The sequence below is a fragment of the Sceloporus occidentalis genome, unplaced genomic scaffold (assembly GCF_023333645.1).
Source record: "Sceloporus occidentalis isolate IW3139 unplaced genomic scaffold, rSceOcc1.0.p SCAF_1, whole genome shotgun sequence".
Lineage (NCBI taxonomy): Eukaryota > Metazoa > Chordata > Lepidosauria > Squamata > Phrynosomatidae > Sceloporus > Sceloporus occidentalis.
This window is the reverse complement of record NW_028316981.1, coordinates 85,756,269-85,781,786: the sequence shown is the minus strand read 5'-3', so window position 1 is coordinate 85,781,786 and position 25,518 is coordinate 85,756,269. Positions and strand designations below refer to the sequence as shown.

General features: G+C 45.3%; 1 protein-coding gene across 4 annotated transcripts in view; it reads left to right on the top strand.

The window, feature by feature from the left end:
* The first annotated feature begins 1,147 nt into the window (after nt 1-1,147).
* LOC149321750 (la-related protein 1-like) overlaps nt 1,148-25,518 on the top strand; it is a 93,254-nt gene continuing 68,883 nt past the window's right edge. For 2 of the 4 annotated variants that reach the window (XM_089527962.1, XM_089527952.1), the window contains exon 1: nt 1,149-1,757. In XM_089527962.1, coding sequence (XP_089384088.1) covers nt 1,202-1,757 — 556 coding nt within the window. In that variant the 5' untranslated portion in view covers nt 1,149-1,201. Of the gene's footprint in view, nt 1,758-3,479; nt 3,499-25,518 lie in introns of those variants that run through there. The other 2 variants (XM_089527972.1, XM_089527980.1) reach the window with 2 other exon arrangements.

Below are 25,518 nucleotides of genomic sequence, written 5' to 3'. Positions count from 1 at the left end.
GTAGCACTCAGCCGGGGCAGTTACAGTGGGCACAGACCACATTATTTCTGCAGTGTGTTTTGGGCCTTTTCTGTCTGTTTTTAATGTGTGTGTTTTCACCAGGTTTTTAACTTTTACTGAATGTCTAATAATAATAATAATAACGCAGCAAAGAGCACCTTTGAAACTAACTGCATCCACGCTGGAGAAATAACCCGGTTTGGCGCCGCTTTAACTCCTTGTCTGGCTCAAGGCTATGGAATCCTGGGAGTGGGAGTATCTTGTGGGCCCAGAATTCCATATCCTTGAGCCAGGGGCCAAACCGGGTTATTTCTCCAGTGTGGATGCAGCCTGAGAAGCAAAACCCGCAAATAATGCCACTATCAAGCTGTGCGGGGAGATGTGCCTGCTTGGCATCCATAGGCCTTTCCTTCCTTCCTTCCTTCCTTCTTCAGAGCTGAGACAGGCTCCTGTGTGCTAAAAAAAAAAAAAGCCTTTCGCGCACGAGGCCTTTTTTACCCTTTTTGGCACCGGTAGCGGCGAAGTGGCAGTAGCAGCAGGGCCCCTCCTTGCTTCAGTCACTGAGTCTTATTCCCCAGCAGCAGCAGCAGCAGCAGCAGCAGAGGCGCTGCCCCTTTAAGGACTAAGGCGCTTCCCCTCGCGCTACGCTGCGCTGGGGCCCAATTGCATCAGGCACGCGCACGGCCTTCCCTCCCCCTCCCCCTCCTTTCCTGGCTGCCACTCACTTCCCTAGGCGCGCGCGAACTAAAGAGCAAAAGAGAAGGCTAGACTAGAGAGAGCCAGGGCGCGCGCGCTGCTGGGGCTAAGGCGGAGCTGGGGGCGCGCGCGTACGCTCGCTCCCGCCGTCCAGTCGCGTGGTCTCCTTGCTTCTCCATATTGCGGCGGCGGCGGCGGCGGCATTGGCTTTGGCATGATTAGAGGAGACCTGGGTTAGGGCTTGAAGGGTGGTAGCGGTGCGTTGCAAAGGAAAGGGAGGAGGAGAAGCAGAAGCAGCAGCAGCAGCCTCCGTCTGAAGGGGGTGTCCCCCCCTTTGCTCGCTTGGAGGCGAGGCGAGGCGAGGCGGCCTCCAGAGCCAGCGGGCGCGCGCGCACGAGGAGGAGGAGGAGGAGGAAGGGGAGACTCGGCAAAGTTTGGGTCGGGCGCGTGCTGAGTCCCGGGAGGGAAGGCGGTGGGGGAGGGGGCTGGAGCGGAGCGTCTCCCGATGGCTACCCAGGTGGAGGCTCTCCCGCCGGCCAACCCTCTGCTGCCTTCCGAGGAGCCCTCGGGCCTCGTGGTCAAGAAGCCTCAGGAGAAAGGCGAGCAGCGCCTCATGCCCCAAGGAGACAAGGCCGAAGAGGGCAACGCGGGCGGCCCCGATAACAGCGGAGGCAGCGGCAGCGGCAGCGGCAGCGTGGCGGCGACTGCGGCGGGGGAGCACCTCCGCTGCAGGAACGGCGCCCTCCTCCTCAAGCCGCCCAGCGCCAAGCAGCAGAAGGACGACAGCAACAACCAGGAGAAGGAGAACCTTCAGCAGCAGCAGCAGCAGCAGCAACGGGGCGTTGGCGTGCTGGAATCGAACCGTCCGCCTGGAGAGGCCAGTAGCAGCAGCAGCGGCGGCGGAGGAGGAGGGAGCAGCAGCAGCAGCAGCGGGGGAGAGGAGGGCGGCGGCGTGGGGCGCAAGGAGTTCATCGAGGCCCCTCCGCCCAAGGTGAACCCCTGGACCAAGAACGCCCCCGCGGCGGCCCTGGTCACCCTCAACGGACAGTCGCCTCCTCCAGGTACGGAAAGGGATCGCTTGCAAAGAAGAGGCGGGGTGCGTCCACATGGGGGAAACAACCCGGCTTCGTACCGCTTTGTCTGGCTCTTGGCTATGGGATTCTGGGAGTTGGAGTCTGTTGTGTGCCGCTCTGGGCCCCACAGCAAACTCCAACTCCCAGAATTCCATAGCCAAGAGCCAGCCAAATTAAAGCGCTCTCAAAGCGCCTTATTTCTCCAATGTGGATGCAACGTCTTTTTCTCCTCCTCGGCAATATGGTGACATCCCCCCTCCCTCCCTCCCTCCCTCTCAGGGAACCCCACCCCGCCTTTGTCCATCTCGCACCCGCAGCCCATCCGCCTTCCTCTCCCTGGAGCCCCGCTAGTCCTTTCTTACAAGGTTTCTTGGTTTAGAAAGAGAAAAATGGAGCTAATTATAGCCCCCTGCCTCCCGGCCCCTCGGTCTAAGGAAAGCGTGCGTAAGACGGACATCTTGAGGCCTGCTCGGGGAGGGAGGGAGGGAGGGAGGGAAGGGCCTGGCCTGGATGGGTGCCGCCCCGCAGCCTCTCCTCCTCCCTCCGCTTCCCGTAAAAATTAGGGCCGGGCGCGTGGAGGGGAGAAGAGATTCCTCCCTTCTTGTAATCTATTGGATGACACCGTCTTAGCAATGGAAGGCGTTTATTGTAGGGGTCTGGTTCCCCTCGCCGCTTCCTTCTCTTAAATGGAGCGCCCTCGTTTAAATGGCGGGCCGAAGGGGGCGGCTGAGGGGTAATGGAGCCCCGAACGTCTTCCTGGGCGGCCTCACGGGCGGGAAAGGAAGGAAGGGGCCTCCAAGGGGAGTCAGCCCGGGTAGATGATAGAGACATATGTAAAGGGACGAGGAGGGGATTCAGGCGGAGTATGTATAGTGTGTGTGTGTGTGTGTGTATCTATCTATATAAAGGACGGCGAGGTGGGTTCATTCTGACTGGCCACCGAACGGCGATTTCCTTGAATGTATATATATATATGTATATGTATGTAAAGGCGCACACGAATCGCCGTTTGGAGGCCAGTTTACTTCAACTGAATCCGCCTCATCCTCCCATATATGTGTGTGTGTGTGTGTGTGTGTGTGTGTCTACGTATACGCACACAGAGACACGCGCACGTTTTGGTGCTCTTTCCGGCGTCACCTTGGTCGGAGCACGCTTGGCCCCTTCCATGCCCACCGGGGCGGAATGGGTGGGTCTGGTTGCGGGAGCCCCCTCGGGGTCCGGCCGAAGGGGGCGGCTGCGGAGGGGGAGGGGGAGCCTCCGCAAGGGCAGCGGCGCCTCTTCTCCCTCTGTCTCTCTGCCGGGCGTTCTAGGCCCTCTGCCTCCGCGTGTGCTGCTGCTGCTGCTGAGGGCGACGGTTTGAGCGTTCCGTCCTCCTCGCCTAACGCCCGGCCTCCTAGAGCGCCGCGCGCGCCCCCGCCTCGCCCTCGTGCGCCTGTGCGTGCGCGCCCCCGCGCGCGTGGTGTGTGCGTTGGGAGCGTCCTCCCCCTTTCCCCCCTTTCCCTTTCCCAGCATTCCACTGCAGCAGAAGGCAACGTGGTTTTCTTTCGCCCATGTGATTCCTCTGGGAGGAGGAGGAGGAGGAGGGGGGCTTGCCTTGTTCTTTGGACCCGGTCGCTGGCCACTTGCCTTTCCTCCTCTCCCTTTCCCCCTTGGACTAGGGACCAGAGGAAGAGGTGAAACACAGCACCACAGTCACCCCCCTCTTTGGGGCCCCAGGAGCTCTTAGGTTGGCAAGCGACCTCAAAGGAGGGAGAAGGGTGGGTGGTTGGGAGGGAGGGAGGGAAGGAACACAGCCGCAGGCCTCTCCATTGGCTCAATCGGTGGACCTCCATCTCTCCTCTGACTGTAACGTATCACCAGTGGTTTTGTGGGGGAGCCTATGGGGAAAGGCGTTTCTCCCCCATCCCTCGCCTGCACTAACAGGGGACAAAGGTCTCACAGACGTCCATGTGGGGCTTAGTCCCGTGTAGATCAGTGCGCTGGGACTTCTGCATGTGTTGGGTCGGTACCTTGGTCTTTAGGACTCCAGCCCCTCTTACCTGAGCAGGCGCTTGCTGTATATACCCTGACTATAAGTCGACCCCATGTATAAGTTGAGGGCAGGTTTGAGGGTCAAAATGGCGGGTTTTGATATGAATCATGGATAAGTCAAGGTTAAAACAGGTGCATGTAACAAAGGATCTGATAAAGTAAAGGAAAACCGTGCCAAAGAACTTACAGAATTCCAGCAGACATAACTTTGTGCTGCTCACTCTAAAGGCTGGCTGGCTGGATGACAGAATAAAGGGAAGTCAGTGCTTCCAGGACAGATTTTCCACCAGGGGATAGTGTGTCTGATTGCGTGTGGGTATGAATGAGTTAAAGTACAATTCCTGCACTCAACCATGGATAGGTTGACTCATGTTTATGGGGTCACCATTTTTGACTAACATTTCTAGACTTATACATGAGTATATACAGGAGTTGCAGATCAGCCGAGGGCTGGAGCACTTGTGAGAGGGAAGAGGTGGGAGACATAGGCCCACTTTCTTGTCAAGGTAACAGCAGCTTCCTGGCCACCATTTGGCAGACATAAACTCAGCTGTTGGGGGGCTATGTGGCCATGTTCTAGAAGAGACGTTTTGCCAGCATCTGTGGCTGGCATCTTCAGAGAAAGAGAAGAGAAATTTGTCTGAAGATGCCAGCCATAGATGCTGGCAAAACGTCAGGAATAAACTCTTCTAGAACATGGCCACAAAAACCTATGGATGCCGGCCATGAAAGCCTTCACATAAACTCAGCTGTTTGATGGCATTGTAATGGGAAACTTAATTCTTATATAGTGCCCCCCCTTCCCCTTCTTTCCCCGGCTTCTGACATGTTTTGGGCTAACTGGGAAGAGTTAATCTAAATTATTATCCAATTGGTTCTAAACTTTGTTGTAGATTGAAAATTTGTGCTTTTCACTTCAGGATGAGGCAAATGATAAACTACACAGACACAAAGGAATCACAACTGGCATAGTTATGGCATTTCAACCCATCAGGATTGTTTAAATCATTCACCAAACCTGATAATAGGTTGGTTATGGGTATTCCTGCTGTAGCATATGATGTAATAGGATGAATCATCAAGTTTTAAAGACTTCAGGAGGAAATACAGGTCTGCAGCACCTGGCTGTAAGGCTGTCTTTTCCTCTTCAAAAAGAGAGATTATGTCTGTTTGCAGTGGCAATGACAGTAGAGAGCTTATACCATAAATAATGGTATCCAATATGTTCAACTGGTTCAGTTTCTTACACCGTGAAGTCTGAGGATACATACTGTACTGGTTAGGACTCTAGTATAGGCGTTCTAGAGGTTAAAGTCACAGTATGTAGTTTCTAGAGTGCTTTGAATATTAGAGAGTGTTTTCACATTGAGTAACTGGGGCAAATTGAATTCTTTACTAGTTTATGAGGAACATTAGCTGAAGTGTAATGTGTACAGTCAGCCCTTCTTATAGACCGATTTTTTTATACATGGATTCAAGCATCCACGGTTTGAAAATGTTCAAAAAAAGTATAAATTTCAAATATCAACCCTTGATTTTCCATTTTTTATAAGGGACACCCTTTTCCTATGTCATTATATTTAATGGGACTTGAGCATCCACGGATTTTGTTATCCACAGTGGATCTGGGAACCAAACCCCAGAGTATAACAAGGGTCCACTGTATGCAATTTTACATGTAGCTGATATGTGTAGCCCTTTCAAGTCATAACAGCAGTATGGTATCACTAAGCATGCTTCATGAGTGAATAATGTAATCTTTATGAACTCTCTTGTTGAGTTCTTCACATTCCTGGGAACAAGATCTGTAAAGTCCTGCTAATTCCATCATATTCTATAGATTCACAACAAGCAGTATTCAGCTACACAGCAACTTTATGCACAAACATAGGTTAATAGATTTTTGTCTCTTCTAATACTTCTTGCACGTTTGTGAGTCTGTGTTGTATGACAGAAAGCATACTTCCATGTCACTGTGTCACATTTGCTCCTTTTCAGATGCAACATACTTATTCCAAATACTGCTAAATTAAATACCTATGGAGGGAAAGCTGGACAGGAAAATTAAGCAAGTGGTATGCTGACAAATGCTCGATTTTCCTCATTCTCTTGTTTTCAGGCACAAACTGCAGTGCCAAGGAGTTGTGTCCAAGGTGTATTTTAGCGTTGCCATCTTTTGTGGACTAAAATGGGCAGTGATACAGTGGGTCCTCTCCATATGCGCCACGGGCGCACACGCCATTCATTGCCCGGCGGCTTAACCTTCCACATAAGGTTAAAACCATGTGTGGCGCGGGTACGCTGTACTTTGGTTTTCAAGAGCATTTTGGCTACCACTCAAGCAGTCCCTTTTCATGTGTGGAGCTGATGAGAATTGGAATGGGGGGGGGGGCAGTTACTTTCCCCCAAAGCAAATGCTGCAAAGATTTCTGCATCTTGGCAGTAGTGGGCATAAATCAAACAATACTAGCTTTGGCAGATTATTCCGCTCTCTTGCTCTTGTGGCATTGCTTTTTCTATTCCTTTTTAAAAGGGCATTTGCAACATAAACATGGGAGTTGGAGATTACCAAATTGAAGTAAATGACTGAGATCTGTTTGATGAGCTTTAGGAAAAATAAGTTACTTGACCATTTTAGACCATATTCCACAAACTTTGAACAGTTTTTGCAGTGTTAGAGTAATCTGGGTGTTTAAAATGGTTTTATACCTGTTCTGTAGTTCAGATAAAGAAGATTATTGAACTAGAAACCCTAATCAGCCAGTCTGTGTGTGGTCCAAAAGAACTATTCCCCCCCCCCCCCCCCCTTGAATGAAGTGAGCTTGAAAGGGTTTTTGGAACCAGGGTTAGTGGTTGGAAGAAGGCTCAAAACAGACTCTCAGCCATAAGATGAGTCCTGGTTGTGTTTTGCTGCCAGATCAGATCCCACAATAACCCTTGCTTCCACAAAAATACTTTCTTTTTATTATTTAATAATAATTTCACAACTATTTAAATATTATGTTCTCTTCTTTTCCCCACCTACTTGTTCTAATTCAGTTTACTTCCCCTTAATCACAAACTGGTAATCCAAAGCTAAAATTAATTTGCGACCTACTTGAATATTGTGGCCTTCCTTAACCTATCCTAGAATGAGGACGGGATGTTCATAGTTTCTAAGAACTTTGTTAGCACTACATTCCAAGCCTCTTTGGGGAATTAGATTGAAATATAATAATAAATATAATAATAATAATAATACATTTTATTTATAGACCGCTATTCTGCAATGATCATAGCGGTGTACAGTAAAAATTGAATACAATACAGATACAAGGTGACAATTAAAGGAGGGAGAGGTCTCATCCTTCAGGCAGTCCCTGATGTTGCTGCGTCTGCCTGATCGCTCCCTCTGAGGCCAAGATGACAGTTGAGGAGGGAGGGGCCTCTTCCTTCAGGCAGTCCCTGATGATGCTGGGTCTGCCTGATCGCTCCCTCTGAGGCCAAGATGACAGTTGAGGAGGGAGGGGCCTCTTCCTTCAGGCGGTCCCTGATGTTGCTGGGTCTGCCTGATCGCTCCCTCTGAGGCCAAGATGACAGCTGAAAGAGGGAGGGGCCTCTTCCTTCAGGCAGTCCCTGATGATGCTGGGTCTGCCTGATCGCTCCCTCTGAGGCCAAGATGACAGTTAAAGGAGGGAGGGGCCTCTTCCTTCAGGCAGTCCCTGATGATGCTGGGTCTGCCTGATCACTCCCTCTGAGGCCAAGATGACAGTTGAGGAGGGAGGGGCCTCTTCCTTCAGGCAGTCCCTGATGATGCTGGGTCTGCCTGATCGCTCCCTCTGAGGCCAAGATGACAGTTGAGGAGGGAGGGGCCTCTTCCTTCAGGCAGTCCCTGATGTTGCTGGGTCTGCCTGATCGCTCCCTCTGAGGCCAAGATGACAGCTGAAAGAGGGAGGAGCCTCTTCCTTCAGGCGGTCCCTGATGTTGCTGAGTCTGCCTGATCGCTCCCTCTGAGGCCAAGATGACAGCTGAAAGAGGGAGGAGCCTCTTCCTTCAGGCAGTCTCTGATGATGCTGGGTCTGCCTGATCGCTCCCTCTGAGGCCAAGATGACAGTTGAGGAGGGAGGGGCCTCTTCCTTCAGGCAGTCCCTGATGTTGCTGGGTCTGCCTGATCGCTCCCTCTGAGGCCAAGATGACAGCTGAAAGAGGGAGGAGCCTCTTCCTTCAGGCGGTCCCTGATGTTGCTGGGTCTGCCTGATCGCTCCCTCTGAGGCCAAGATGACAGCTGAAAGAGGGAGGGGCCTCTTCCTTCAGGCAGTCCCTGATGATGCTGGGTCTGCCTGATCGCTCCCTCTGAGGCCAAGATGACAGTTAAAGGAGGGAGGGGCCTCTTCCTTCAGGCAGTCCCTGATGTTGCTGGGTCTGCCTGATCGCTCCCTCTTTTATATTAATTATAATATAATTAATATTATAATATAATAAATAATATAATTATATTATAATCATATTATGGTTGCAGTCCTTTTCACATTTGAAAATAAGCTCCAATGGTTGACTTTTGAATAAACATGCCTAAATTATTTAGTTCCTCAGGAGAATGTCTTTTGGACATTCAGGCTATTGGAGTGATGGATGGAAGGTAAACCTGTACCTTGAAGTCACCTGTGGTGCTGAGATTCTTGTAAGGAATGCGGCACTTGGTAGTTTTATTCCAGGGTTAGTTATCTTTGGATTGCTTTAAATCATCAGTATGTCCTGGAATTAACAGAGTTAGGAGTTTTTCACACAGCTAAAAGCCAGCTTGCCTTTCCTGGTTTGAATCCTCTTCAGGGGTATTACTGCTTGCATTTTGCCGCAGATGCCGCCTCCTGCCTAAATCCTGGCTCCTAGCTACTCTCAGCTGGTGATTTGCAAAGTCAGGAACTTCCCGGCTTTGCTAATCAGCTGGCTGAGTGTGGCTGGGAGCTGGGATTTAGGCGGGAGGTGCCATCAGCGGCAAAATGCGAGCAATAATACCCAGCTGCATCCTGGAAGAGGATTCATACCGGGAAAGGCAAGCCAGGTTTTAGCCACGTGAAAAAAATCCTTATAGTGTATTCTAAAATATCTTAAAGGGCATAAAGTTGCTTACATTTGCCTGAATTTGAACTTGCAAGTTTTCAAAGGTGTATAGGATCAGTTGACATCTGTCAACATACATGATTAGTTTGCAGCTTAAATTATGCTTGTAACCTGGGAATTCTCATGGTGTGGGGAGTACATCAGACAAAACTTAAGCCATTCATTTGCTAGTCCAGACAATAGTCCTGGATTCTCTCAACCCTTCCCTTTCTGCTTAGATTTATTTTTCGAATTTACTAATGTAGTTGGTCTATAAAATATACTATACACTGCCTGGGATTCTTGATTTTTTTTAGAAGAATTGTTGTCATCTTGGAGATATTTAAAAGCTATTTTTACATATCATGCCCTTACACATTATTGTAGGAGGAATATTAATGTAAACAGGGCACTAAACTGTTAAATTATGCTGTTTCCTCAGTGATCTTGTAGGATAAGTTGCCCTTGCACAAGGACATGCATTTGTTCATTCTAAACTTTTCAGTCCCAATTGTCTTCTGTTTGGAAAGGTTATTAAAATAACACATGACTCAGCTGACTGTGCCACAGATAAGTGAGAGCTGAAGTGCACTCCACTTGGTTTAACCCTGAAAAAAATCTAGCCAGTATGAAAACCTGACAGAGGTTTTGGAATTGCTTAGCTGAGAGTTATTCCATGTTAACTGTATTCTAATTCACTTTTCTTCAGTATGTCATGCTATAACTGTGCTGTAGACATGATGCTGGACCAAGCTCTCAGCCGGAAATGCTACATATCTGTGTAACATTATGTCTCATTAGGAACAAGAGAAACAATTTCCCTCACTATTATCTTTCATAGGGAGTGGCCATATGCTGAAAAAAGTGCTTTTGCTAGCTGATTATGGGTCCTGGCAGCTAAGTTTCATGTTGCACAGTCTGAAAGTCTAGCTAGGGTGGGATTTGTCTATGTCCCCACACTTTCCTAAGGAATAGGGCTTTTCTGCGAAGGTATGGGATGTATGCAACAAGCTGATATTGCCTGTTTTACATTTTAATAATTTACATTTTATATTTATTTATTTATTTATGTTATTTATACCCCGCCCTTCAGCCCTAAAGGCTATCAGAGTGTCTTACAATTATTTATTGAATGTGAACTGTAAAGATGTGTTAGGATTTAAATAATTAGGCAACATTTATTTCCTTGCAATTGGTAAAGATTGGAGATGTGATTTAAAAGTACATGCAGGTTGGATGGGGGTCCTCCTAAGAACTTTGAGATGGTTCACCATGAAGTCTGTTGAAATAGGAAATCAATGCTCTGACAAATCTTTTCTTGCTTCTTATGACATGTTTGGTAAAGTGCTGTGCTTGAATTCTATTCTGATAGCTAAAAGTGTGGGTGTGTGCGGGGGAGGACCAAACTTTTGGATCAGGGCTTGGGACACCTGGGTTTGGATCTACACTTTCTTGGCCATGAAACTGACTGACATATGTTGAGCCAGTTGCTATCTTGATCTATCTTTCATGGTTGTTGTGAGGATAAAAATGGAATGATGATTGATGTATGTCTCTAGGAGCCTTTTGGAGTCAAGGTAGGGTACAAATGTAATACAGTGCGCCCACATCATATGTGGCTTTCAGCATACACTGAAAACCGCGCAGGGCGCAAGGGGCAGTGCATCCCATTTAGATTAATGGGAAGTGCTTGCGCCACCGCACCGCTGCCACATGCACGAGCCCCATTACTTTCAATGGGGCATGAGCATATGCACTTTTTTTATATGCAGGGGGGTCCGGAATGGATCTCCGCATAGAAAAAGGGCACATTGTACCGTATATACTCCACTATAAGTTGACTTCATGTAGAAGTCAAGGGCAGGTTTTGGGGCCAAAATTATGGCTTTTGATATGACCTATGGATAAATTGAGGGCAAAACTTAAGGGCATGTAACAAATGATGTAAAAGATGGAGCAAAGGAAAACAATGTCAAAGAACTTACAGAATTCCAGTAGGCTTGACAGTTTGTGCTCACCCTAAAGGGTGGATGAATGAGAGAGCAGATGGAGGTCAATGCTTCCAGAATAGATTATACTCCTGCCTTTCACCAGGAGATGGTTCTTTTTTTATAAGAGTTAATGTGCAATGCTTACATCGACTTAGGTTTTGGGGTACATTTTTTGACTAAAATTTATAGACGTATACACAGGTATATACTTCTCATGGGTGGATTACTTTTGTAATACAGGGAACAAGTAAGCTGAGAGCCAGCGTGGTGTAATGGTTTGAGTGTTGTACTTTGACTCTGGAGGCCAGGGTTCAGTTCTCCAGTCAGCCATGGAAACCTACTGGTTGACCTAAGGCAAGTTAGACATTGTCAGTCCCAGAAAACCCCTGTGATAGGTTTGCCTTAGAGTTGCCATAAGTTGGAAATGCCTTGAAAGCATACAACAACAACAAATAAATTGGATGGAGTTCCAGTTCAAATGCCTTGAAGTGTATTTCATCCTCTGCTGTGCCTGTAGCCTCAAGTTAATTTTAAACATTTGCTCTATGGGGTTTTTGCTTGAGAACTGCATAATGTATTATTGTTTGTTTGAGAACTGTTTTTGTTGCATCTTCTTTGTTCTTTCTTAGAAAAAGTTGAAAGTGTAGTTTCCAACTATTGAAACCTGTTTGCTTACTTTTTATATACAGTTAACATGGGGCTTTTTAAGTGCTTTAAACACATATTTTTGTTGGTGTGTTTTAATGCTCTAATAGTTTAATTTTTATGTTTTTAATTGTATTATTTTAAATTGTAAGCAGCTTTGAGTGGCACTTTTGGGGGAAAAGCAAGATATAACAACAACAACAATACTTCCTTTGATTGTGAAGCTGGTCTGACATTGCATCTCGAGCCTAAATAGGCTTATTTTGGAAGTGAATTTTGTTGAATTTACTGGAACCCTTCTAATTTAACTGGTTAGGATTCTAGTCATTGGATTTATTTGTTTGAAAATTACATTTTCTGTAAAACATTGAACCATGCTTAAATTTTTATTGAAATACTGTTCAGGAAATTAAATGTTTTTGATATGTGAGTCTTGAAATGATATTCTTAGAAGGTTGTGACAGCTATAACTTTTTACTAAACTTAATCTTTTTGAATAGAAACTATTCAGTACTTCAGTTGGGTGTTCTGTAGGTGAAAGTTTTTTTATGGCATGAATTAACAAGATTCTTTTACATGAGCAGTGAGATGTTTTGTTAAAATAACATGATCAGCTGTTTTGTAACAACTGATTGTTCTGTAATTGTGCAGTCTTTTCTTCCAAGGATAGGCGTCCTTACTAGTTGTGTGTGGTGAGACTCATGTTTCACTCTCAGGCATTTTTAGTTGATACAATTTATAGATATCTGTACAGGGCTCCATATATTCCTGTTTTAGTATGTTTTGTAACACAGCTGTAACTTATGCCAGTATCTCAATTTTACACATATTTAGTAGGAGCAAAGGGAGTGGCACTCGTTGAATTCTTGTTTAAACTGGAACTAGGAGGTGTTCTAGATCAGCTCATACAGCTTACAGCTTAGTCATTTGCTTCACCATGTCTTTGAGGAATGGAATGGATCAGTGAATTGGATTTCTTTGTTGTGCGTTCCAGAACCTGTGGAAGGCACATACTTTTGCCAGTGGAAATGTGGTGACTCTCCCCTTGTAGCTGCAGCATATGCTGTGTAAGTTGGATTTATGTACATACTGTTAAATCTTTCTCAGCTTCACTTTCTAGTCAGTGGGATGACAACATTAAAATTATGTCATTTGAAGAATAATGAAGTGAACAGATTTTCAATGATTTGCAAACTAAATGCAATTTTATTGTTGATTAATCAGAAGTAGTTATTGATATACCTACTCACTTATATCCAGATAATTGCCTATGGAATTACAGTCTAAAAGTAATACAGGCATCATAGGGTACAGTGTATCTGAAAAAGGCCTAAGACCCAATACATTTCTCTTTTCCCATTCTCCTGGTAAGACAGGCCTTCTCTATAAAGTTGCTTATAAGTATGCTTTTTGTTGTATAGGTTTCTGGATTTTTACGTTCCTTTTGTTAATTGCTCTCAAGTCACCATTAATTTATGGCAAGCCTATGAACAAGAGCCCCCAAAAGACCCTGTTATTAACAACCCTGTTCATGGCTTGCAAACTTAGGGCCATGGCCTCCTTGATCGAGTATTTACATATATAGTTACCCCTCCTAACTCATGGATCTGAGATCTGCGACCTTGATTATCTGCAGAGGGGTGATCCCTGCAATTTTCAATAGCATGCATGTCCAGGCCACATATGCAGGGTGCACCCCATTCAAGCTTATGGGGCTTGAATATGCGCAAGCCTCCATTTTCTCAGGGAAGTCTGGAACGGTTCCCCGCAAAAACAGAGGGTCAACTGTACTATGATCTTCCTCTTTACCTACTGCCTTCCAATTTTCTAAGCATTACCATCTTTCCCAGTGAGTCATGTCTTCTCATGAGGTCCAAAGTATGATACCCTCAGTTTAGCCATTTTGGCTTCTACGGAGACTTCAGTCTTGTTTTGCTTGCAAGACCCATTTGTTTGTCCTTTTTACAGTGGTACAGTGCGGCCACATCATACATGGGCGCACTTTACCCGGCTTTCACCTTACGCTAAAAGCCAGTCATCATAAAAGGCAATGGCACACAGGCCCATGGTGTGCACACCATACCGTGCCGCATGCACAAACTGCATTGTTGTAAATGGGGTTTCAGCATTTGCAGAATTTCCCTTTTGCAAGGGAGGGTCCGGAGCGTAAGGCAAGGGTGCCCTGTATCTTTCAGCATTACATTTCAAATGTGTTTGATCTTTTTCTATCAGCTTTCTTCAGTGTCAAGTTTTCATATCCATATGTAGAAATCAACAATAGTATGGGATGGATGATTGATTTTGGAATTCAGTGATATAACTTTGCAGTTGAGAAACTTAGCTAATTGCAAGTAATTGATGTTTTCCCCTTCTATTTTCCCCCCTTCCCCCTCTGACTCTGATGCTGCTTTGCACATGATATGTTCTGCATATAAATGAAACAGGAAAGGTGATAAAATGCAGCCTCGCTTGACACCCCTTGCCAATCAGATGCTGTTCTGTTTTTCTGTATTCTGTTTTCACAGTGGCTTTGACTATTGCTTATGCATCAGGGCAGTCAAAGGTCGTGGTACACACATTTCTTTTAGTTTTCTGTAGTTTTTTTATGATCCATGGAGTCAGACTGTGGTGTGGTCTATAGAGCACATATTGATTTTCTTCTGAAATTCTTTGATGTGTTCCATTAATTAATATTGATTTTATAGATGAAATTTATTAAGGGACAAGCAAATTGTTAATGCCCTGATCTGGTTGTAGTGCCCATTGTATACATAGTCAAGAGACAATAGCAACATCTTCATCACTTTCTATATGGTTCCGATTCCAAAAGGTAATGTCGGTTAACCAGGGAAATTGTAGTTCTCAGTTATCAGATGTGATAAGCTCCCTGTTGGTTTTTGAAGGTATTACATTAGTAGTATTTATCTAGCACTGTCACTGTACCTAGTGCTTCAGAGAAGTGCTGCTCAAAGTGGCGATCCCTGGACTGGTACCAGTCCCTGGAAAGTTTTCAGGAAAGAAAGAAAGTTGTAGCCAATAGGCACAAATGTAGCACATTTGGGGGGGGGGGGATTGCCACTCACCCATATCAAATATGATACTTGGTCTAACTTTGGGGGTTTGACCTTTTTTTTTAATTTGTTTCATCAGTTTCTTTCCAATACTTTGTGGCCTATGAACTTGTGTTGGTGATTTTATGAATTAAATTGCTGGATTATAAAACTTAAAACTGTATATCATATCTATTTTAAACAGTGAAATAGCTGAATTTTGAATTAATCTGCATCATGCATCTTATTGAGCCTATAAGGTTGCTGTTGCCTTCATTTACTGCTTTTGTGGCTTTCCTGTAGGGAGTTAGTTGGCCAGTGTTGGAAGAAAATGCTGTTGTGGATGGACTGTGAGTCTGAGCATATTTAATTCGCCTCATGTTTGTCAGTATTATGATTTAGCAGTGGTATTATTTAAGCAGTTTTGATTCTCTGAGCAGAGTCTAGGATCCTTATTATGCCACACTGTTATAGTGATATATTCCACTTGAACTGCCATACCAGCTTCCTCTGGACTCCTGGAATTTGCAATTGAGGGAGGACTTTTTAGAAATTTCAGTCAAAGAGCTGTTGGGCCTCACTAAATGACAAAGCCCAGAATTCCACAGGAGGTTGCCACTGCAGGCACAGATTCTCCCAATTTATAGGCTTACTGTCCATTTCCGTCAACTTGAGCCAGCACGTCCTGCGATCAGGTTGGGTGGGAGTTGGAAAGGAGATACAAAAACTTGGGACAGAATTTCTCCAGCTGTCTTTTGTAGTTGGCTGCATGTCCCATACCACAGATGATGATGATCCTCTTCTTGCTCCTCCTGGAGAAAGAGAGAGAGAGAGAATGAATGAATGAATGAATAGTAGGCTGCATATGTATACCTAGCCTTATCAGACAAGGTAACTGTTACATGGATTTGTAATGGATTGACTGGCCGAACCCAAAGGGGGCTCAACAATGGCTCCTTTTCATCCTGGAGAGACGTAACCAGTGGGGTCCCACAGGGCTCTGTCCTGGGCCCAATACTATTCAACATCTTTATCAATGACTTGGATGACAGAACTGAGGACATATTCATCAAATTTGCAGATGACACCAAATTAGGAGGAATAACTAATACTCCAGAGGACAGAATCAAAATTCAAAATGACCTGAATAGACTAGAAAGCTGGGCCAAAGCTAACAAAATGAAATTCAACACGGAGAAATGTAAGGTACTGCACTTAGGGCGGAAAAATAAAATGCACAGATATAGGATGGGGGACACCTGGCTCAACGAGACTACACGTGAAAGGGATCTAGGAGTCCAAGTAGACCACAAGTTGAACATGAGTGTGATGTGGCAGCTAAAACGGCCAAAGCAATTTTAGGCTGCATCAATAAAAGTATAGTATCTAGATCAAGTAAAGTAATAGTGCCACTATATTCTGCTTTGGTCAGGCCCCACCTGGAATATTGTGTCCAGTTCTGGGCACCATAATTCAAAAAGGACATTGAGACACTGGAGCATGTCCAAAGGAGGGTGGCTAAATTGGTGAAGCGTCTGGAAACCATGTCCTATGAGGAACGACTTAGGGAGCTGGGGATGTTTAGCCTGGAGAAGAGAAGGTTAAGAGGTGATATGATAGACCTGTTTAAATACTTAGAAGGGATGTCATATTGAGGAGGGAGCAAGCTTGTTTTCTTCTGCTCCAGAGAACAGGACCTGGAACAGTGGATACAAGCTACAGGAAAAGATTCCACCTCAACATTATGAGGAACTTCTTGACAGTAAGGGCTGTTTGACAGTGGAACAAACTCCCTCGGAGTGTAGTGAAATCTCCCTCCTTCGAGGTATTTAAGCAGAGGCTGGATGGCCATCTGTCGGGGATGCTTTGATTGAGATTTCCTGCATGGCAGGGGGTTGGACTGGATGGCCCTTGCAGTCTCTTCCAGCTCTACGATTCTATGATTCTATCAACCAAAAACATATGATTATAGGGCTAGGGTCTTGTGATAAATCTTGGAGTAAGATTGAGGCATAACTCTGATAAAGTGCATTCACTGTGGAAGAGGTGGCTGCTTATTATTTGAAGTCTTCACTGGTGGAGTAGCACCCTTTTGTTGAAGTTTTAGAAACTCATTTATCTAAACATTCTTTTTTCTGACAGCTCCATGTTAAAGTGTTCTGTAGCTGGGCTTTTGACAGAAAACATGTCCTTCTGATGCTGTTGTGAACGACAACATCCAATTTCCTCATCATTGGATATGCTGTCTAGGGCTGGGGAACTTGCAGTCCAGCAGCCTAATTCTTAACCTGCCCTACAATTGTACTTAGTTGAGTCACCATTTTATTTTACTCTTTTCTCTCTTCTATTGTTAGTTCTTACTCTCCTTCACCTAGTTTGTTTTCCCACATGGCTTCTCAGGGCACTCTCTCATTAAAGAAGTGCAGGTCCCAGATTCTGTCTGATCTGGAAAGTTAAGCAGGGTCAACTCTGGTTACTAGTTGAGACCAGCAACGAATACCAGGTGCTATAGGCTATATTTCAGAGGAAAAAATTGCCAAAACCATCCTGAATTTCTATGGCCAAGTGAGGAATTGAACCCTGATCTCCGGAGTAGTATTTCAGTGCTCAAGCCACTATACCATGCTAGCTGTCAGTTTTACCTATACAGTACAGCACCAAAAGGTTTTTCCAGATATAACAGCACAGAGACTCTCTAAGATGTTCAGTGTTCTCTCCCTCAGGAAGGAGCAGCTTTGCCCAGGACAGGGACAGCTGGATCTCAAGATAAGTTTTTCTGTTGCTAATGGCTGAAATTTTATCACCTGGCTTCTATTGCCTTTTGTCCCAAATCCTCACATAGCCAGTAAGGGACATGGTCTCTGTCTGCTTTGAAATCCCACAGTACCATCTCAGCATCTTTGACAGAATGTAAGCCTGTAGTGCTTAACATTGCCACAATTTTTCTCTTTTATGATTTTTAACATCTTTGCCTAATGAAGAAGCCATTGAAAATTGGAATGCTTACTATGTTTTGGAGTTGACACAATAAAGTTATCACTTTGGGGTTTTTGTTCTATTGCATTTTGCTGTACAGTGAACAGGACTACCCCTGAATATATAGAAGGCCCTTGGTGGCCACTGGTGTTAGGTTCCAGGACCCCCATGAATACCAAAATCCATGAATGTTCAAGTGCCATTACATACAGTGCAGTACTAAAATGATGTCCTTTATATAAAATGGCAAAATCAAGGTTTTCAAGCCATGGATGGTTGAATCCATGGATATGGAGGGCCAACTGTATATATTTTTTCATGAATGTTTATGTATGGTATACATCCCATTTTGATTTTGAGCCTACTTATTTTATAAGTCTATTGATGTTTTATAGAAAAGTCACAACAAAACTAAAAAGCATGTTAACTTGCCAGGATGATTTTATTGTTGTATTCAGTATCATTCCAGTATTAAATGTATTAAAATATTACCCACTTAAAAAAACTACTTAACAGTCTGATGTATTAGAGCATCAGATACCCAACTAATTCTCCATTCTAGTTTTTTTGTACTTCAACTTGAACAGAATTGCCTGTAGTGAATACATCTTTTTCAGTTGGTGTATTTTTATTTTAACCTGCTCTGCTGTAGCAGCTCTCAAGGTAGCGTACAATAAAATAATTAAAACATAAAAATACAACTCTGCAAAAACAAAACAGCAGAAGTAGCAATTAAAACTCATAAAATTCATCAGAGTGTCAGCTTGCATTACATGTGGATATGGCTGAGCATACAGAAAGGTGACCTTGATCTGCAATGGCACTGAAGTTTGGGTAGGTGATCCTTTCTGAGAAGGACATATATATAGACTGGATGCCATGAAGAAAAGATTACTCTTTCTGGCCAGGAACTACTTAATCTGAGATGGCAAGGCATCAGATGTTGACCAGTGTTGGGGCACACGTATGTAACAGAAAATGGCTCTTCATGTATCCTGTCACATGCTACCTATGAATTAAGAGCATTTTTATTTCTGAGATTTGGGTGTTGCAGAATAGGTTACTGCTCAAAGATTTCCTAGTTCAGGGATTCCCAGACTGTGGTTTTACTTATTTTACTTAGTGCTTCCCACTAGCTCCTTCCCTTTCCCTGGCACCTGTGTGAGAGGGAGCTAACAAGTGAAACTAGCCCTCACTAGGTTAGTGGGCTTTTGCAGAAGAACAAGTGTCGCTTGCTTGCAGCAGGTCTGCCTCCTATAAAACCAACATGAAGGAAAAAACTGTGCTTCTTCTCAGAATGCTTCCCCCCCTCCCCCTTTTTCTTAGTTCATAGAGAACTTGTTGGAGAGATCTTGTGCTTGGCAAGCTGGCAAGGAGATTTGTGGAGTCCTGCTTCCACACAAATATAACTGTGCTTCCTGATTATGAATGGACTGTTATGTAACATTGTTAAAGAGAAATCTTAACTGCTTGTTGAATGTGAGCCTAGTTATAGGAATATATTTCTGTAAAGAAAAAGGAGCTTATTTTGAAATCCTGTAATTTTCTATGCTTCTGATCTCCTTACAGTCCTGTAGCCTCATTCAGATGACTGTATTAGTAGTGACTGAGGCGGGTTACAGACCGCCATAAGGGACGTCCTTAGGACGTCTCATTTTGAAAAAGGGGCGTCTCTTCCAGACGCCCCTAACCTTATCATGGACAGAGTCCGTGACAAATGGCGGCGGCCATTCCACACGGCCGCCATATTGATGTAGCGGACGCTGTGTGTCCGCACGTCACGCCCCGGAAGTGACGCTGCGAGTGCGCAACTAGCGCCTCGCGGCGTCTTTTCTGGGGCCCAGGAAGGAGCGTGACTTCCACACTCCTTCCTCGGAGCGCCCGTTGCCTTCGCTGGGGCCCTCCAGGAGGGCTCCTGCAGCAGCAGTGGGCCACTGGGAGGCCCGCTGCCTCCGCTGGGGTCCTCCAGGAGGGCTCCGGCAGCGGCAGCGGGCCTCTGGCGTCAGGGGCCGGCAAAGAGGGGGAGGCCTCCAGCGCTGGCGGTCCCCGCCGACTCTTTCCCAGCCTCTGACAGGGCCTGGGGCCCCGTCAGGGGCCGGCAAAGAGGAGGTGGCCTGGACCCTGGGGGGTGGGAGCTCTGCCCCCGGAGGGTGGAAGCTCTGCCCCCGGAGGGTGAAGGCTCCACCCCCCAGCACCAGCCCCGCCCCTGGGGGGTGGAAGCTCCACCCCCCTGCTTCGGCCCCCCCAGTTGTCTGAGGGACAGCAACCCGGCCCCCGACTCAAAAAGGTTGCCTACCCCTGCCTTATACACATAGACTGAAGGTAATTTCATACACAGTATTTTTAATAATTTTGTGTATGAAACATTCAGGTTTGTGTACAATGAAGCATCAGAAAGCAAAAGTGTCACTATCTCAGCCACCCATATGGATAATTTTGGAGTATTTCAGAATTCTGGATAAGGAGAGTCAACCTGTATTATAAAATCCAAAACCTTTTGAGCTACGCACTTGCACTGTATTTGAAAAATGGTGGGAGGCATGGATTCATGCCAAGCACTATGGATACCCACCATTTCACAGATCCTCAGTCTCTTTCCTGCCTCATTATGTATATGCAAATAGAAATATTCCAAAATCCTCTCCTCCCCCTCCTTCCAAAAAACATAACACTTCTGGTTGTAAACATTTCAGATAAGGGATACTCAACCTATAATGCTGACTATGGCGGGTTATAGACCGCCCATTTGGGGCGGTCTGCACCCACCCCTTTCCCCGGTGTATCGGGGCCTCAGCGTGCAGAGCGGCAGCCGCTGAGGCCCCGATCCGCCTTATTTCAGGCTGCGGAGAAGCGGCAAAATGCTACTTCCCCACAGCCTGAAAAGGGGTGTCCCTGGGGCTTCAAGCCCCAAGGACACCCCCGCGGCAGCGGGGAGAAGGAGAAAGGGGCCGCTTGGCCCCTTTCTCCATTGCTTCGCTGGGCGCAGCCGTCTGAAGGCTGCGCCCAGCAAAGCAAAGCGCCACCGCAAACCAGGAAGGAGCTCCGAAACGGAGCTCCTTCCTGGTCCGCGGAAAGGGCACCCTAGGCGCCCTGGCATGGACCGACGACGTCACGTCCACGCCGCCCCGTGTAGAGGCGGCGCGGTCGTGACGTCATGGTGGCCCCCATGTGGAAGGGGGGGCCGCCATTTTGTACGGACTCAGTCCATACTACGGTTAGGGGGGTGCGGAAGCACCGCACGTTCCTAACCCTAGTACGGACTGAGTCTGTACTTTAATGGCGGTTTGTAACCCGCCCATGTAACTGGATTGCACAACAAACTGTAGTACTTGGGCAGGACAGTTCACTTTTTGGGTCCCCTGTGCTACTGTGAACATAAAAAGAAACTCATTCTCTGAAGATGCCAGCCACAGATTCTGGCGAAACATCCAGAAGAAACTCTTCTAGAACATGGCTGCATAGCCTGAAAACTCCACAAAAAAACAAAAGAAATTATGTTTTTAATAACAGCCACTGTTATTGAGCCACTTCCAGTTTTGGTTTGTTTTTTGTTTTTTGGCATGAAGACCCCAGGAGATCATAGGGTCCCTGGACCATCGACATTGTCCACTCCTCCCTTGTACTTTTAAGAAAAAGGACCACATATAATCTGGTGTCCTTGTACTCAACATGATCCCCCCTATTTGAAAAAGTATCAGTACCTGAAACAGACAGGCCATGGTTCCTTTTAAACTGACTTTTTTCTTTGGGTGTGGAAATGGTTACTGTAGAAACATAAAGAGAAATTCTGGCAATATTGGAGGAAAACACGAGTACTAACATCATGCAAAATAGCCTCTGTCATGCTGACATCAATGACACCATCCTTGGTAGAATGTAGCAGGAATCTTTGTTCTGTGGAGATCCATTAAGTGTATCCACTCTACATGATCTAAGTCAACTTTATGGACTGGACTAAGTTTGTGTGGGGAAGTGAAGTAGGAAAGCTATCCCAGTCTGTGGGAAGCTTAGGAGTGGAAGGCTAGCACTAAAGTATTTGAACATGATACAGTATCAAAAATATTTACTTGAATGATATATTTTTCTCCAGGTGCTTTGCAAGGCAACTTGCGTAATGCAACATAAGATTATAATTCAGTGCAAATATTGCATAGGCCTGTTACAGACTGCCAAAATAAAGCTGCTTCGGGTCTCTTTGGAGGTATGCTATTTAAATGATGCATGGGTCCTAAGAGTCCAGAAGTCGCGCCAAAGCCACACTCCATTCCTAAGCACTGGAGTGCAGCTTTGGTGCAGCTTCTGGATTCTTAGGATGCATGCATCATTTAAACTGCATACCTCCAAAGAGACCCGAAGCAGCTTTATTTTGGCAGTCTGTAACAGGCCATAATAGGTCAAAGGAGTTTTAGAATTAAAATGGATTTCTAAATAAATAGACTTCATGCCCTTTCTGGAAGAAGCAGCAGTGCAAATTGGAATAGGAAGTCTAGAAGAGATGTACTGGTACACCACTCAGCCTATAGACATTTTCTCCTGCTTATGCCTAAACTTGTTTTTAAAAAAGGCATGCAAGACATAGAGAGATCTTGTAGCACCTTTGAGACTAACTGAAAGGAAGAAACTGGCATCATGAGCTTTTGTAGACTTCAGTCTACATCCTCAGATGTATTCATGCAAGACAGGCCATGCTGTGATAAGATTCTGTTGGCTGATTATATTGGAATCTGAACAGTAGAACTGAGGCTTTATTTAATTGTACTTGCTACTGGAATAATGTTAATGGCAGAAATGTTCCTCTTAGTTGAAATACATGTAACAACAGTGTTTTGCCCTTAGTCTCACTGAATCCATAGATTTATAGAAGCCTGTTGTATGTCGCCCTGCTTGTCAAGTTGAAAAGCAGCCTAGGTACCAGGCAGAATTTAACTTGTACTTCTCTGATGAGGCTGTTAGCATACCCACTGACGGTTAGATGGTTACAGTATTATTTACTGCTCTCTATCTTAAATCCTGAACAGTCTGTTTATCTTTGGCCTGTTACAGACTGCCAAAATAAAGCTGCTTTGGGTCTCTTTGGAGGTATGCTATTTAAATGATACATGGGTCCTAAGAGTCCAGAGGTCGCGCCAAAGCCACACTCCATTCCTAAGCACTGGAGTGCAGCTTTGGTGCAGCTTCCGGATTCTTAGGGTGCATGCATCATTTAAACAGCATACCTCCAAAGAGACCTGAAGCAGCTTTATTTTGGCAGTCTGTAACAGGCCACTATTTAATTTATTTTATATGCTGTCTTTCTCTTAAGTTGGACCCAGGGTGATTCACAGAAGATACTTAAAAATAGTACAACTTTAAAAACAGAATTAAAAACATCATATCAAGATAAGTAAAAATAGCAATAGCAAGTACATTTCTATACCACTTTCCAGTGAACTAGCACTCCCGAAACAGTTTATAATGTGTAAGCCAATTGCCTCCAACAATCTGAGTACTCATTTTACTGAGCCACAAAAGGATTGGAAACTGGGATCGAACTCACAACCTTGTAGCTGCAGTACTGGCATTAACCACTGTACCTCCTGGGCTCCTTTAACAAGTTAACAGTAACAAGTAAAAAATACAAAGTCATTAAAAACATAAACGTAAAACCATTAAAACATACAAAAGCAAACACCCCAATAACAAGCCTCTGTGGATGTAATTATGTATTAAAAACCTTCTTGAAAATAAAAGTTTTTGCCTACTGACAAAAGGAGAACATATAGGGAGTTCCAAAGGGTTGGAGCAGCCACTGAGTTGTTTTGCAGTGACAAAGAAAGGGCAGTTGATAGACCTTTGCAGTTTTCTCTATTTAATAATCAGGATTTTGTTGGTTGCTGTGTCTATCGCAGCATATGGACTTTGGTTGCACAGTTAGCCCTATTGAGCTAAAGCAGACAATCTTGAGAGCTAGCTTGGTCTGGTGGATTGAGTGTTGGACACTAGCATTCAAATCCCTACTTGGGCATGGAAATCTACTGGGTGATCATGGGCAAGTCTCACACTCTCATCTTCAGAGGAAGTTAAGAGCAAACCCCATCTGAATAAATTCTGCCAAGATATGTTCACCTTAGGGTTGCCAAAAGTAGGAAATGACTTGAAAGCACACAACAACAACTACACACAGCCGTATCATTCCTGCCTTCAGACATCTGTTAACCCTTCCAATGCAAAATGTTGTCCCTTCATTTACTCCATTCTTGAATAAGGCAGAATGAAAGAAACAGTTGTAGCCAGTGGCCACAAATATGGTACCTTGTTCTTTGCAATCCGTTTTGTTTTGCTTTTTAAAGAGCCACTCTCCGTTTTCACATAACCTGGGAAGCATTGATCTAAAATTTTTGTCAATCCTGTGTTTCCTTTTCATATCCTGTAATGTTTCTTGGCAGACAGGTGGAGAGAGCACTTCAACCTATAAGCATCTTCTCCCTTTGGCCAAGGTCTGTGCTACTTCCCCAGTGGCTCTGTATTTCCATCAGTATCACTTGAGGCTAACTGGTGATTAAAAGGCAGAGCACAGGTGCTGGGTCACCAGCTGCTTTATGGGTGTGGTAATTGGACATGACTTTTCTCTTGCTCACTGCTAATCCATCTTATACTTTCTCTGAAGCTTTACAATTCCCAACATTGACAGAGGGCACTTGGTCTTGTGGCACAAGCTAGCAGGATTTTGCTACTTACACAGTTGAAAGGACTTATCAAGAGAATAGGGGTTAAAAGATAGGGACTGTCCTGTTCTCTAGGTATAGATAAATAAGTGGGAGAAATAACAGCTGTGACCTTTATATTTATCTAAATGCATGTATATGTTGAATCACAGCCACATATGTTGGAAGAATCTAATTCTAGATGTCAGAGCTGGGTTCAACATTTTTGCTTGTGCTGTGGGAATGGTTGCATTTTAACAGCTGTCTGTTTCAATTATAATTCTTAACTATTTACACACAAGTAAATTCTCTTTGAAAGCCCATCCATAGCACCAAATCTTACTTTTTCAACCTGTCCATTCTTCTTTCAGCTAAACTTCTGTCTTCTCATTTGTTTGCTGAAGAGTGGGGGAGGAAGTGCCATGGCAAGAGAAAATATAGGCGCGTTACAAACGGCCATAAGGGACGTCCTCAGGAGGTCCTAGTTTTAAAAAGGGGCGTCACTTCTTGACACCCCCAAACCTAATATGTCTTGAGGACGTACAAGACGGCATCGCCCCATCTACATGGGGGCCACCATGATGGCGTCACAAATGTGCCGCCTCCAAACAAGGTGGCGCGAACGTGACGCCATCGCGCCGCACGAGGGCGCTTAGAGCACCCTTTACGCAGCACAAGAAGGAGCTCCGTTTCGGAGCTCCTTCTTGGCTTTGCGCCGCTGGGCGCAGCCTTCATACGGCTGCGCCAGCGACGCAAAGGAGAAAGGGGCCAAGCGGCCCCTTTCTCCTCCTCCCCGCTGCCGCCGCGGGGTGTCCTTGGGACTTGAAGCCCCAAGGATACCCCTTTCCAGGCTGCGGGGAAGGGGCCTTTTGTCGCTTCCCTGCGGCCCGGAAAGCGGCAGATTGGGGCCTCAGCGGCTGCCGCTCTGGCCACTGAGGCCCCGATACACAGGGGAAAGGAGCGGGTACAGGCCGCCGCTTTTCGGCAGTCTGTAACCCGCCATAGAATGCCATTTCACAGGCTCCTAAAGTAGAAAAATAATTTCTTCCCCAATCATATAAATTTGAACTGATTTCAGCAAACAATGAGCCAGTCAAGTTAGGAAAGGCTCTAAAGAACACTGAAGAATTTAAAGATTGTGTAGTAAAATCCTTGCTAAATTTCGCAGTGTAAGTAGGTGTTGATTCAATCAGCATAACAAGTTGTCAAGCAGTAATAGCAATGGTCGCTTTTCACACACAGCTGAAATTCCTTTTTAAAATAAACCCTACAGGCCTATACTTTAATTTCA